The 12,879-nt window shown below is 34.7% G+C and overlaps 1 protein-coding gene across 1 annotated transcript; it reads left to right on the plus strand.

Annotated features, from left to right (window-relative positions):
* Nucleotides 1-4,889: 4,889 nt before the first annotated feature.
* LOC144418750 (germinal-center associated nuclear protein-like) lies at nucleotides 4,890-12,875 on the plus strand (the record flags this gene model as incomplete). Its single annotated transcript, XM_078109794.1, has 6 exons — nucleotides 4,890-6,716; nucleotides 7,220-7,904; nucleotides 8,239-8,453; nucleotides 9,409-9,564; nucleotides 10,193-10,295; nucleotides 10,389-12,875. Coding segments are annotated over exons 1-6 (5,430 nt in total), but the record flags the coding sequence as incomplete, so codon positions are not given.
* Between the last annotated feature and the right edge of the window lie 4 nt (nucleotides 12,876-12,879).

Here is a 12,879-nt window from a genome sequence, read left to right on the forward strand (position 1 = left end):
TTCGCCGTAAATAAGTTTGCCCTAGGAAATGTCGCCGAAGGAAATTTCGCCTAATGGGAAAAATCGCCGCAAGAGCATTTTGCTGTAAAACAAGTATTTGTGATAAAACAGGTTTTTGAAGTACCTTTTTATTTATAAAAAAAAATCGTTATTTAAGAGCATACATGGATGTACGGTAATAATAATTAAGAACATAAAGAAAGAATCGTAATCCTAACCCTAATGTTTATATGAAACAAAAAGTTGTTATTAATTGTTTTTATCACAGACCCTTTTTTTTCACAAAATGCTCTTCCAGCGATTTTCCTGATTAGGCGAAATTTCTGCGACGAGTTTTCCTACCGCAAACTTCTTAGACTAATTCCCCACACAATTTATCCTTGCTCTGAAGCCTCAGATACAAACTTAACAGTTTAGTGGTATTTTTGAGAGTTATTTCTGCAATACTTGCTTATTCATCCATGAGCTGAATAAAAATATAAATTACTTTTGGTCTAAATAGTGTAGTGTGAATAATGTAGTAATAATAATGTCTGGAATAAAATAGCTTGGCATGGTTTTTCTGCAATCTCAAAGTTTTCTTCTCACTACGAAAATTCACTCAGAATCTACTCTTAGTGCACAACAAATTTCATCAATGTCTACACAAAATTGCAATCTGGGCTTTGATAGTTCATCTCAAACATCTTCTGACACTTCAGCAACAGCTCAATCGGAGTCTTCTACAAAGCCATTGCCAATGACAGAGCCACATAATCTTGTTACATTTCCCAGTCCTTTGAATATGAATATCAATCATAAAAGTAAAAGAAAAGCAGAAGATTCTTCGAATGAGTCTAACGGAAAACATCTCGAAATTCTGTCATCTGATCTTACTAATAATAATGAAAATAAAGATCATGGCACCCATTCTGGTTCAACTATGAAAGAGGTATCTGATGACATTGACAATATTATGGACATGGAAACTCCTGATCATATTGAGCAAGAAAAATTATCAGAAGGACAAAAAATTCTGTCTAAAGACAATACTGTTGAGACTTCGATTTCTTCTAATAGTGATATTTCAATAAATGACTGCAGTAGTGGGGAATTATGTAAAACAGTTGGTAAAGAGGAAAATTATGATAAAGGTTCTTCACATGAGCAGCAAAATTTTTTGATTTCCGATGGCAACCAAAAAGTTGAATTGAAGCCAACCCGGTCTTCTACTCCTCTCCGAATCAAGCTAAAAAATGTAAAAACTACGGATAAGAATAAAAGGGAGGAAATTAAGACAACTCACTCGAAAATGGTACACACAAAGTCCGATTTCCATACTATATGTCACTTATGTGAAAATGCAATAAAACTGACAGAGAAAGATGGAGACACCATATTAACATATGATGGTTATTTATACACAAAACTTTTTGTGAAAGGAGATAACGTACACTGGGTATGCCAAGTTCAAACTGTATTTAATTGCAAAGGCGCTCTATTAACGAATGTAGCACATACAAAAGTCAGGGGTGGTAGTACCCATTGTCATGAAAGAATATCATCAATTACCACAAAATCATGCCCAGTGGCATCGTTTTCTTATATGTATGATGCAGAGATAAAATTTGCAAAAACGAGACAGGGCGGACAAAAATTAGTATTCGCTGGATATACATACACCAAGAAATGTGCAAAAACTAATTATATACGTTGGGAATGTTCTGGTAGAAGAGGTTTTTCATGTAATGGAACTGTGAATACAAATATAAAAGGACAATCGATACTCTCTTTCAATGTTCATACACATCCTCCAACAGAGCATATTTATGATGATATTATTCCAACATCATCTGAAAAAGTAACACAAAAACGTAAACGAAAGGTTAATAGTAGTAAAGAGAAAGATACTTTAAAGGATTTGGTTGATGAAATTGAAAGAAACACTTCAAAATTCAAAAAATCAAAAACTTGCCGCATAGATTTATCACCTAAATCTAATACCACTTTAAAAACTGATGAAGACAGCTCAGATGTAATGCTAGAAAAGTCTTCCAATTCAACAAATGGAAATAAAATAATCACTAAGTGTTTGAATAAGGTACTGAACAGTCCACCAAAAAAAGTTCAAATATCACTTGCCAATGCTGATATTACTTTTCACTCCGAATGTGTTGTTTGTGAATCCTCATTAAATCTTTTTGATGACGATAATGGCGATAGTATTTTATCACATGATGGTTATAGTTATTCGAAAAGCAGTTTAATCAAAGGGATATTACATTGGTCATGCGCTCTGCGAAAAAACTCACAATGTAAAGGATCTATATCAACTGATATTGAATGCAGAAGAGTTTTAAGTTGTTATGCCCACTGCCATCCACACACTTTATCTGGCCATAGTGGCTTTATGTCTTGCCCTGTTATTGCACAATCAATTTTTACTGACTCTAAAATTGAATCTATTGCAAGTGGCAAAGGTGGTATAAAATTGTTAGTACGTGGTTATACTTACACTAAGAAATGTGGTAAACTTTCTACGATACGGTGGGAATGTTCAAGAAGAAAAGCATTAAAATGTAGAGGCTCCATCACCACTAATATTGATGGCACAAAAATATTTGGATTTAGTACTCACTCACATTCAGACATGGATAACAGATCTGAAGTTTTCAAAACAAATACTAAGAAAAAGAAAGATCTAGAATCCGAAACACTCATCAACTCTGCTGCACATGATTTGAAGTCAAAACCTAAATTGTCTGTTGGTGATGACATAGACCAGGATAAGCTACCAGATACTGTTGTGGTATACTGTGATATTGACTGATTGAATGAACCCATTCTACAATGGTTTACAGGAGATATATTTTGGGGATGCTTCGAATCAAAATCCCTGTTTATTAGAATGTGTGATTACACAATAAAAGCTCAATTTTATAAGTCAGATTTAGCATACACAAGGTAAAAACCACGGCAGTTTGGAATATATTATAAAGCAGTGGTTCTCAAATATTTTAAGCCGCGCCCCCTTTTTAGAATTTGTCTCGCACTCCACCATAAAAATAACTATCTATCCATAAGCTACAAACAACAGATAGCAAGGCGAAAGTATGTTTTATTCAAAAAAAACGTTAGAAATATGTGGATGGAACGTAAATAATGAAATGTAAATACCCAAAAAGGTGGGCAAGATCAAATCTAACAAATATTTTTATTGTTAATTAGCTTCACGCCTCCTCAAAAAATTGTCTACCGGTATGCCCCCCTTAATAGGCACGCCCTATTGTTTGAGAACTACTGTTCTAGAGTTACATTACCATTTGTGCAACGTGTTACGTGTCCTTTGGTTACAATAATTTTTAAAAACAGAAGTGTTGAACAAATTTTTGTAGAAGTAATTTAGAAATTTATAGGTTCTGTTTTTAGAGTTACTCCGTTTTGTTATTTTCGCTGGAAAGTGAGAACATTCATTTAGAACTTGAAGTCGGGGATTTTAGAATATCGTGCCATAATCTTATGAACATTCTTGTTTCTTCCACGAGGGGAATATGATAAAAATTGTCGGTTTGTATGAGTTTAGACCGCCGGTCCTCAACATTTTCAAATGGGACACAAACTTATTAAAAATTGCTTATTGATAGATAATCAATTACCGGTAATTTTGATTGGTGCAGCAATGAATGATGATGCTGTTTTTCCCTACTGAGTGGTAATTTAGATTATCAAAGTGGAAGTTGAGAACGACTGGTTTAGAATATTGTCTTTGTACTGAAAGGGTTTAATCATTCGGTATGTGTTTTAATTTGCAGTCTTGCATTCAACTTTTTTGAATCATATTTCTTTGCAATACACCTATAGATGTAGTCATTCGAATAGATAATACAGTTGAATATTGTATTTCAACTTTGATTAAACAACTTTTAAAGTTGTGAAATATGTGTGCAATGAATGAATATGTCAGTTTTAGAACGCCGTTCACCATATTTTTATAGTCAAGCTATAGCTATAATATGTGCCATGTCAACTGTGTATAACTATGATATTTGACAATATTCTCCTATTATTACGTTATTCAGAAGCTTATGTCCTATTTTTGAATTTCTTATTATGCTGTTTGTATAGCGGTTACTTTTAGATTTGATTTTGCACCTGTGTTTTTGTTGACATGATGAAATTTATACTATGATAAAATTTATTGTTGAAAAATCATTTTTTTTAGATATATTGTGGTTTAAGGAGATTAGTCTTTATCTGTGTTAATAATGTTTACTATTTTATTGAAACATAGATTGTGGAATAATTTCAGATTTTAGTCACTATCTTGAATGCTTTTTTTTTCATAACGTTTTCTTTTTCTTGGATATGCTTTTATAATGTGGGTTGTTGGGCTATTACTTATATGACTAATGTATTATGTCACATTTTCTTAACAAGCTTGTTTTAAAAGCTTAGAATATTCAGTTGAAGCTGTTGGCATTCCATCTTTTAGAAAAAAAAATTTGATTAGAATTCATAAGCAGGGCAAGAAATTCACATACTACACATTGCAAAAACTTTGAATCAACTTGAGTAATTTGATTGTTATCCATGACATTATTAAAGAAGTACAAGTGTAACTTGTAGATATTCATTTTTTTTTTCTATTGCTATCTTTCATATGTATGCTTGCCTTTATTAAATGTTGTTGGGTGATGCTTGAGTACCAAAATTTTTCATAATATAAGCTTCATTTGAGGTTTTGCCTACTCAACTAGAGTCTCTATTTTTATTTGTATAAAAGGGAGTCTTCAAAATAAATTGTCATTGGAATATTGACAGAGATCTTGTCATACAAGATAATAATGCTTGTCATTGATAAAATACTAAATGTTTTTTCACATTTTTATGTGCATTTATGGTTATTTTTTTTCAGACAGCTATTATGCTTATTGAATTATTAAATTAGTAAAAATGTCATTTGGCAATTGGATGAACAAGAATCAGGTGCAAGATATTCCTCCTGTACCTCCAGGATCTGGTTTATTTTCTTCACCATTAGCACCAACACAGCCTAGTGTATTTGGTGCTTTTAAACAAAGTGGGGAATCATCCAATGCTGGTACATCTACTGGTTTAGGTAGTCTTCAATCAAGTTCTCTGTTCAGCACAGAGCAAAGTGGAAGATTAAGCAATACAAGTAGTTCATCTACATTTGGAAGCAATTTTGGTGTGCAGAGCAGTCAAGGAAATGTGGTTGGAAACACTCCTTCTTTATTTGGGACCTCACCCCGACAACAAACAAGCGTCGGGTCTGTATTTGGCCAATTTGGAACTACGAATGATAGTGAAAAACCGTTCCAGCAAGCTGCCGTCACTGAAAAACGAGATCCTTCTGTTTCCTCTTTATTTGGAGATGTGAAATCAACTTCTTCAGTTTTTGGTAAATCTGGCTCTTCATTCAGTCATACACATACCAGTCAAGAGCAAACAGTGGCGACCACATCACACTCTTTTACCCTTTTCCAACAAAATAAGACTAACAACACTGCATCTTCTCTGTTCGGATCTAATCGTACACAAACGTCATCATTAGGAAGTTCCAATATCTTCGGCACTATTTCAAAACCGTCTTCATTTTTGAGCGACTCCCAAACAACAGCTGAAAAATCGCATTCTACAGGTATATTTGGGACATCGCAGTCACTTTCTGATAACAAGCTCCAAGCGAATCCACGACAGTCAGTTATTGGTCGACTCCCAGTGCAACCATCAATTTATGGAAAAAGAAGATCACACATTGAAGAGGTTGGAAATACAGCGGAAACAAGTAATACTGGTATTTCAAAACCTCAGATCAAGAAAACATATGGACGTGCAAGATTTGGAGAAGCGCCTACAGCTTCCTATTTGCAAGGAAATATACAAAGAAAGCGTTCCTATGATCAAGACACCACACAAGAATCACTTAAATCCAGTCCAGAAAGCCATGTTGAAGTTGTAGAGGCGTCAAGAAAAAAACGTACAATGCAGATATCGCAGAACCCGGCATTTCATCAAATGCTTGTTGGATATAAGAAAAAACTGGCAAAACAAAGAGGTGATGAACCAGACATAACGAGGCAAGATAACCTAAGTGGAAGAGCAATTGCACAACCTCAATTTAGTAGAGCTCGAGCAAGGCGATCATCATCATCCTCTAACCTTATAGATCAGAGCGCAGCATTACAGTCTAGCGCTATCATTTGCCACAACGTTCCCCCTGATTTAATTGATAACAGAGATCTGCTCAGGAATCATTTTGAAAAATTTGGTCAAATCCTTCGTATTAATATTAATGCAGAAAAAAACACTGCAACTGTAGTATTCAAAACTCACGAAGAGGCTGCTGCAGCTAAAACTGAAGGGGCTCATGTCCAACAATCAGATTCTCCAATGAAAATATTCTTTTCGAAAAGAGCAAGAAAATCTGTAGACAAATCTCCTACGCAGTTAAGTGAATCTCAAAACTTGAAAGTTACTTATCAAAGTGGTCACAAAACACTCGCAAGAGTAGCAACTCAACAAGGAAACTCTGCTCGATTTCCACCAAAAAATCGAGTGTTTGCTCAGATTTTTGCTAATACTGATGAAGAAAAACTTGGGATATTGGAGAAGATTGATAATTTGCTCAGGAAAAAGGTTGTTCGACAATCAGACATCAAAAAAGCAAAGACAAGCATAGGAACTTGCCCGGACATGTGCCCAGAAAAGGAAAGGTATGTCAGAAATTTAAATGTATTGTTTATTAATGCAAGATTTATTTACAAATGGGATTGCATAAAAACTATTCACTCATCATAATATACTTTAACTCAAAACGAAATAAATTACCTCAATATTTGAATCAGAGATGCAGGACAAAATGTTGCGATAATTTGAAAATCATCATCGTTTATTAGGGTGCTTAACGTTATCTGGATAGAACAAAACAGTATCTTATAAAATTTTGAATTTTTTCTCTGCGTGATGCTTATGAATAGACAATAATGGTGTAATATTTGTTCATTGAATTATCATTAAGTAAAGTGCCTAAGCCGCAAGCTCAATGATTCTTTTAACAATTTTTTTTTATGCGTTCATGCGTATCTAGCTGGGTGAGGTGGTTGAAATGGGATTTGAACCCAAGGTTTTAACCTGCTATGCCATCTAACACTTTAATCACAAGGCCAGTACGCCCACAAAATTTGGAGACAGTTATTGCCATATCATACTTTTTTAGGTACTTGAGACAACAGAGAAAACTTCTGTCTGCTTATGAAATGGAAGGTGGACTAGTATGTCATTACAAAGCTGTCAAAGAATACAGTCGATCTTCTGCAGACCAGGAAGAACCTTTACCTCATGAACTACGACCTGCGAGTGTTCTGCAAATGACAATGCATTATATTCTTTTGAACATGATGCCAAAATTAAATGAAGGGCAGGTCGCAGACTGGTTCGACTTTGTTTGGAATCGCACTCGGGCTATAAGAAAAGAACTTACAATACAACAATTCAGTGATGTAACTGCAGTACACATCAACGAGGAATGTGCGCGGTTTCACATTTTTTGTGCTCATCATTTGTGTGAAGAAGATAGAATGGTATTTGATCCGAAAATAAATAACGAAAATTTAGAAAAGACAATGAAAACTATCATGGATCTTTATCACGATGTATATTTCTCGCCTGCTCAAGGTCAAGCTGCAGTACCATTGGATAATTCAAATGTAGCAGAAATGTATGGATATTATATCTTACTAAATATCAACAAAACAGCAGATGTACTGAATGAGTTACAGGAACTACCTCCTGAAGTGAGGTATTCGTCAGATGTTGGATTTGCCGTACAAGCATTTATGGCAGTGCACAGCAACAATTACGCCAAATTTTTCAAAGTTGTCAGACGAGCTACTTTTATGCAGGTTAGTCAGTAAAGTTTTTCGCCTCAGGATTTTAGCTGAATCTTTTCCATGTTATGATAAATTTTCAATTTGGTATGGTCATGCATATTGGCTTGAGAAAAAAACATACACCTAATAAAATAACTATTGCACCACTAATGAATTACAGTTAATTTTGACTATAAAATATTGGATTACCTGTAGATTCGGACATTCCAAGTCTACCTTCATTTATAAAGAAGATTTACATGAATAGAATCAAAACAATGTGGAAAAAATAAGTAAATAACCTTCATTTTTTACAATAGAAATAAAAAATATTGTAGTATATTTCTAATACTTGTACATTTTTCAGGGCTGCATTCTTCATCGATACTTCATGCAAGTCCGAAAACAAGCTGCTTCGACAATATGTAAAGCATTTGTCGTACAATCTAATAAAAGGACTGTTCTTTTCCCTGCTGATGATTTTATGAAAATTCTTAGTTTCAATGATATGAAGGAAGTTGGCATCTTTTGTCAACATTTTGGAATAGAAATTGACGCCAACAATATGTTGTTATTAAACAGGTTGGTGAATAGTTTTTTTGAATTGACTCATCTTAATTGTGTGTGGTATATGTCAAATGGGCAATATTCTAAAGACAGAGATAGTAGCTGTGCATAAATTTATCCGAAAACATGTGCTTCATAATCGATATTGCAGGCCAATTTTCGTATTTCATTGGACACGTAGTGGACATAACGAACGTTTCAAAATTTTGTTGTTATTGTTATTTGTCTCCATCATTTTTAAAAAAATCGTTTTTCTCTTCGAATACTGGACCAATTGCTTTGAAATTTTCAGTGGTTGAAGATAAAATTTTTCCTCAGAAGGCTATTACTTTTATTCATTTTAAATATTTCTGTTAGCTCTGTGAGATTTGTTTTTGTTTGCTATGACGTCATTAAACGTTCTGCGGACATTGGACGCAAATTTGTGTCCTACTGTACTGCTTCGCTTGGTGTGAATATATTTGTAGACTGTGATCTGACGGTACGGTAAACCGTACTGTACTGCGAACAGACGTGTCCATATATTTGGGCGTAGCTCTCTTGTTGGAAGAAATAATTGAAAAATATCAGACGTTATAAAGGGAGATTTGAAAAATAAATTTGGAATGCATGGACTAAAAATTTACCGGTTGTTATCGTTGGAGCATCAAATGCGGTATCTCACAAGTTAGAAGGTTATTCGAAAGATATGGATTTGATTATAAATTGCATCTGTTTTAAAACCGGATGCTGCAAAATTTTAATATTATTAAAATGAATATGAGGTCTATACAATTTCTTTCAGTATACATGATATTGTTCAATGTAGTACTTCAGTTGGTATTGGTTAGTATATAAAAGAATCCAAACTTAGGATATTATCGCACCGGTCATTTTCATTGTAGAACTGATCGGAGCTGACAGTAAAATCAGTTATTGCTATTTTTGAAGAATAAATAAATCCTAGATAATTGAATTCTTTTCATGGCAGGAATGGCCTTGAAGAGCCTGACTCTTCAATGGCTGAATCAAGGTCAAATCAAGTTCTTGATAAAATCCAAGGTCAAAGTTTGGCCAAATTAATTGCAAAACGTGATATTGCACCGATTCATCACGAACCATATTCGAGTTTTGATAAGGATGGCAGGTAGGATTTTTCACAACACATATGTTTCTTGATTTGTTATATAGGATAGGATTCACATAATTATCCCGGGGAAAAGAAAGACGATAACACGGCTTAATGATATGGCCAACCATGGCCTCTTCTCCGGTTACCCGTCCATATCGGGTATGAGATTAGTTAGTCAGTTACCGGTATTTGTTTCCGTAACCGACCAATAGTTATGGGAACCAGCCTGCGGCGGTGAGGATTCCAGCAATTCTCTGTCACTTTATTATCCCCATGCGATTCGAATCTGCAAAACCATGCAGGGTAATGATCATAGGTGCGAAGGGGATCATATTTCTAACACTTAGCATGAAGCGCCACAGTGCCAGGCCTTCGAATCTGAACGGTTCAATACCTCTTTATAAAATTATATACCGGTAGTTAGTGAAAGATATTAGCTTCACTAGAATTTTCGTTTTCATTCTTATTTCAACCATGTACCCTGTCCAAACCCCCCCCCCCCCCCATTTTGAATTTCTCAGCAGTATTTCTTCGATTTCATTTTAATTCGTTATGGTCAGCATAGAGAGAATTTTCACATTTTTTAATTTTTTTTCTACTTCACACCTCCCAGCAATATCTACATTTTGATTAAATTTTTCAGATACATTGGAGAACACACTTCATTGCTGACTTCAGGAAAAATGTCAGGATTTCAAGCTGTACCAAAGCCTGATATACTGGAGCACATGAAGCCAGCAATAAAGGTATATGATTCTGTCATAATATCACACTTAGGTCAGAGTGTTTTTTTTTTCTGTGAATGTGCAAAATATTTAACATATTTTATACTCCTTCAGCTTGCATTACCACCGGGAGTTACAAATGATCATGTGAAAATATTGGCACGAGAACTTTTTCATGAAGTAATTGATGAGACTGCGTTAGAAATGGCTAAAGAAATGCATGAAGCTGCTACATGCACTGTCATTGGGAAAAATGTGATGGAAGAGGTACTCAATGATTTAATAACAGATACGGCAACTCAGATGAAAAAGTCTGTTCATGATGAAAAAGAGAAAGAACTGAAACAAAAGAGAGAAAGGGAAGAACAAAAAAGAAAAGAAGAACTGCTGCGAAAAGAAGAACAAAGAAAAATAGCACTAAAAGAATTGGAAGAAAAACTGGAAAGAGAGAGAATCGCAAAAGAAAAAGAAGAAATGAAATTACAACAAACGGAAATCATCGCTACACAACTACAAACCGAAGTTGAAGATGATATAATAAATACTGTTGCAGAGGACACATGTAAAGAAGTTCTTCGTGAGCACAGGATAGAACTTTTAGCCAAGGAGGAATTTGTTAAAATTACTGCTGACGTTACTTTTTCCATGCTGAAAAAATTATGCAACGACACTTATAAAGAAGATAAAAAGAAGCAATGCCATTCTATCTTTTGTGAAATTCAAACGAGAAAACTTGAAAGACTGTTTAACAAGTGGATCAAAGTAAAAGCTGTCAAGGTTAAATTTCAGAATATAACGACAACTTTTCCTAGTGTTCCTTACTCTAGGAAAATTGGTGATCAAGTGAAATTCTTATTGCCAAATCAGAAGCCGTTTTCATTGATTCGAAAGCGCAGCAGTTTTCCACTTGATAGCACAGCGGAAGCATCTCTACGATCACCCATGGAAATAATGAGCTCAAGAAAGAGATGTAAGACCTACTTCTCTGTGACAACAGAAAAATTATCGGAAATGTATAGAAAAGCATCTGAACCGTTGTTGTTTTGTGACCTGTTGAATGATGCCGCAAGTGGAGAAAGTTTCTGGCAGGATGGGAGTCATTTTACAAAAGATGTCCTATGGAAGATAGCAGTTTATTTTCCTGAAAATAATGATGAAAGTGAGCTGCAGAATTGGGTAGAAACAGCTTTTTTAAAAGAAAACGAGGAAATTTGTTTATTTGAAGGAAACAAAAGTCCAAAAAGGGATGTCTGTTGCCGTCGCATCTCAAATAATAGTCAAAGAAGTGATTTAATGGGGACTTCAAGCATTGTACTTATTTTATCCAAGCCACCCACTCATCGAACAATGTATTGGACCCAAGCCCGTTCAAATCTTGAATTTTTAATATCTACCAAACCTTCCATACCCACTATTCCACTTGTGATTGTTTTACTAGATTGGGAACTCGACGAGGACGCTTTAGCCTATGAACTTGGACTTCCCTTACTTGATTTTGCATTGTCAGATTGGGCATCATGTAGTTTGCATAGAGGTCAAGAAAATGTATTGATGAACTATAATAAGTTAACATCGTGTGTTAAATTTTTGTTTCAACGTTCGCCTGATCGGCCAATTTTAACTAGTGTTAATCTGCTTGACTTCTTTGAAAACACTCTTTCTTCAGAATATGTTACACCATTATATCATCACATATCTAATAGGCAAAAATCAGGAATGTACCCGCTAGATCCAGCTTCTCAGATTGATTTCTATAACTTTGCTATCGAATCTTTAGCTGGTGTGGCAAACAGTGAGGAATTTATAGAGATTTCGTGGCCTCCTCCCGAATTTGTTGAACCCGGAAAAACAACTGAACTGCCCATACCTGGATGGAATTCAAATGAGAAATTATTACAACACTATGAAAGTATGCAGAGATGTAAAGTACCGTGTTTTCCAATTATTGCTGATGATATCACAGAGAATGAAATTTTTGAAATTGTTGCAAAATATGCAGAAGATGTGTGTCCTAGTTGTCCCACTTTATTATCTTCTTTGAAGCATGGCATCAACGCAGAACTCCAGAGGCTTAGTTATGAGGTTGATATTTTTAATGACAATGACGAGAGTGGAACTTTTTCTCTTTCAAAAATGTTTGACTGGCATAAAGTGATTGATTTTATTATCAGTCAGCATTTAACCAATCTTTTATATTATGGTGAACTGGGAAATATCGAGATAACTTTTCCGTCTGACATTTTGGACAGTGTGGAAAAACATCCGGGTTTTGATACCCTTTTCAGGGAAACACACTTTCAAACTTTAAATGAAATTGAGAATGTGACGGAACCTAAGGCAATGCAACAAACAATTTGCGGAGTTGAAGATTTCAGCCAAAATGAAGTAATATCAAAGTGTGAAAAAAATACTAATGACTCGACCTCTTGGATAAAGAAAGAAAACAATATCACAAACACTGTAAAAGAGACTCAAGATTTACGGGATAAAGTAAAATATGAACAAAAAATAAATGCAGAATATGAGGAAAGACTAAAAGCCATATTGGAAGAAGGTGAAGCGTCTTTGGGAATATTAGACTCCAGCACAGTCTCTGCGTCATTAC

Source organism: Styela clava, unplaced genomic scaffold, assembly GCF_964204865.1.
Source record: "Styela clava unplaced genomic scaffold, kaStyClav1.hap1.2 HAP1_SCAFFOLD_229, whole genome shotgun sequence".
Lineage (NCBI taxonomy): Eukaryota > Metazoa > Chordata > Ascidiacea > Stolidobranchia > Styelidae > Styela > Styela clava.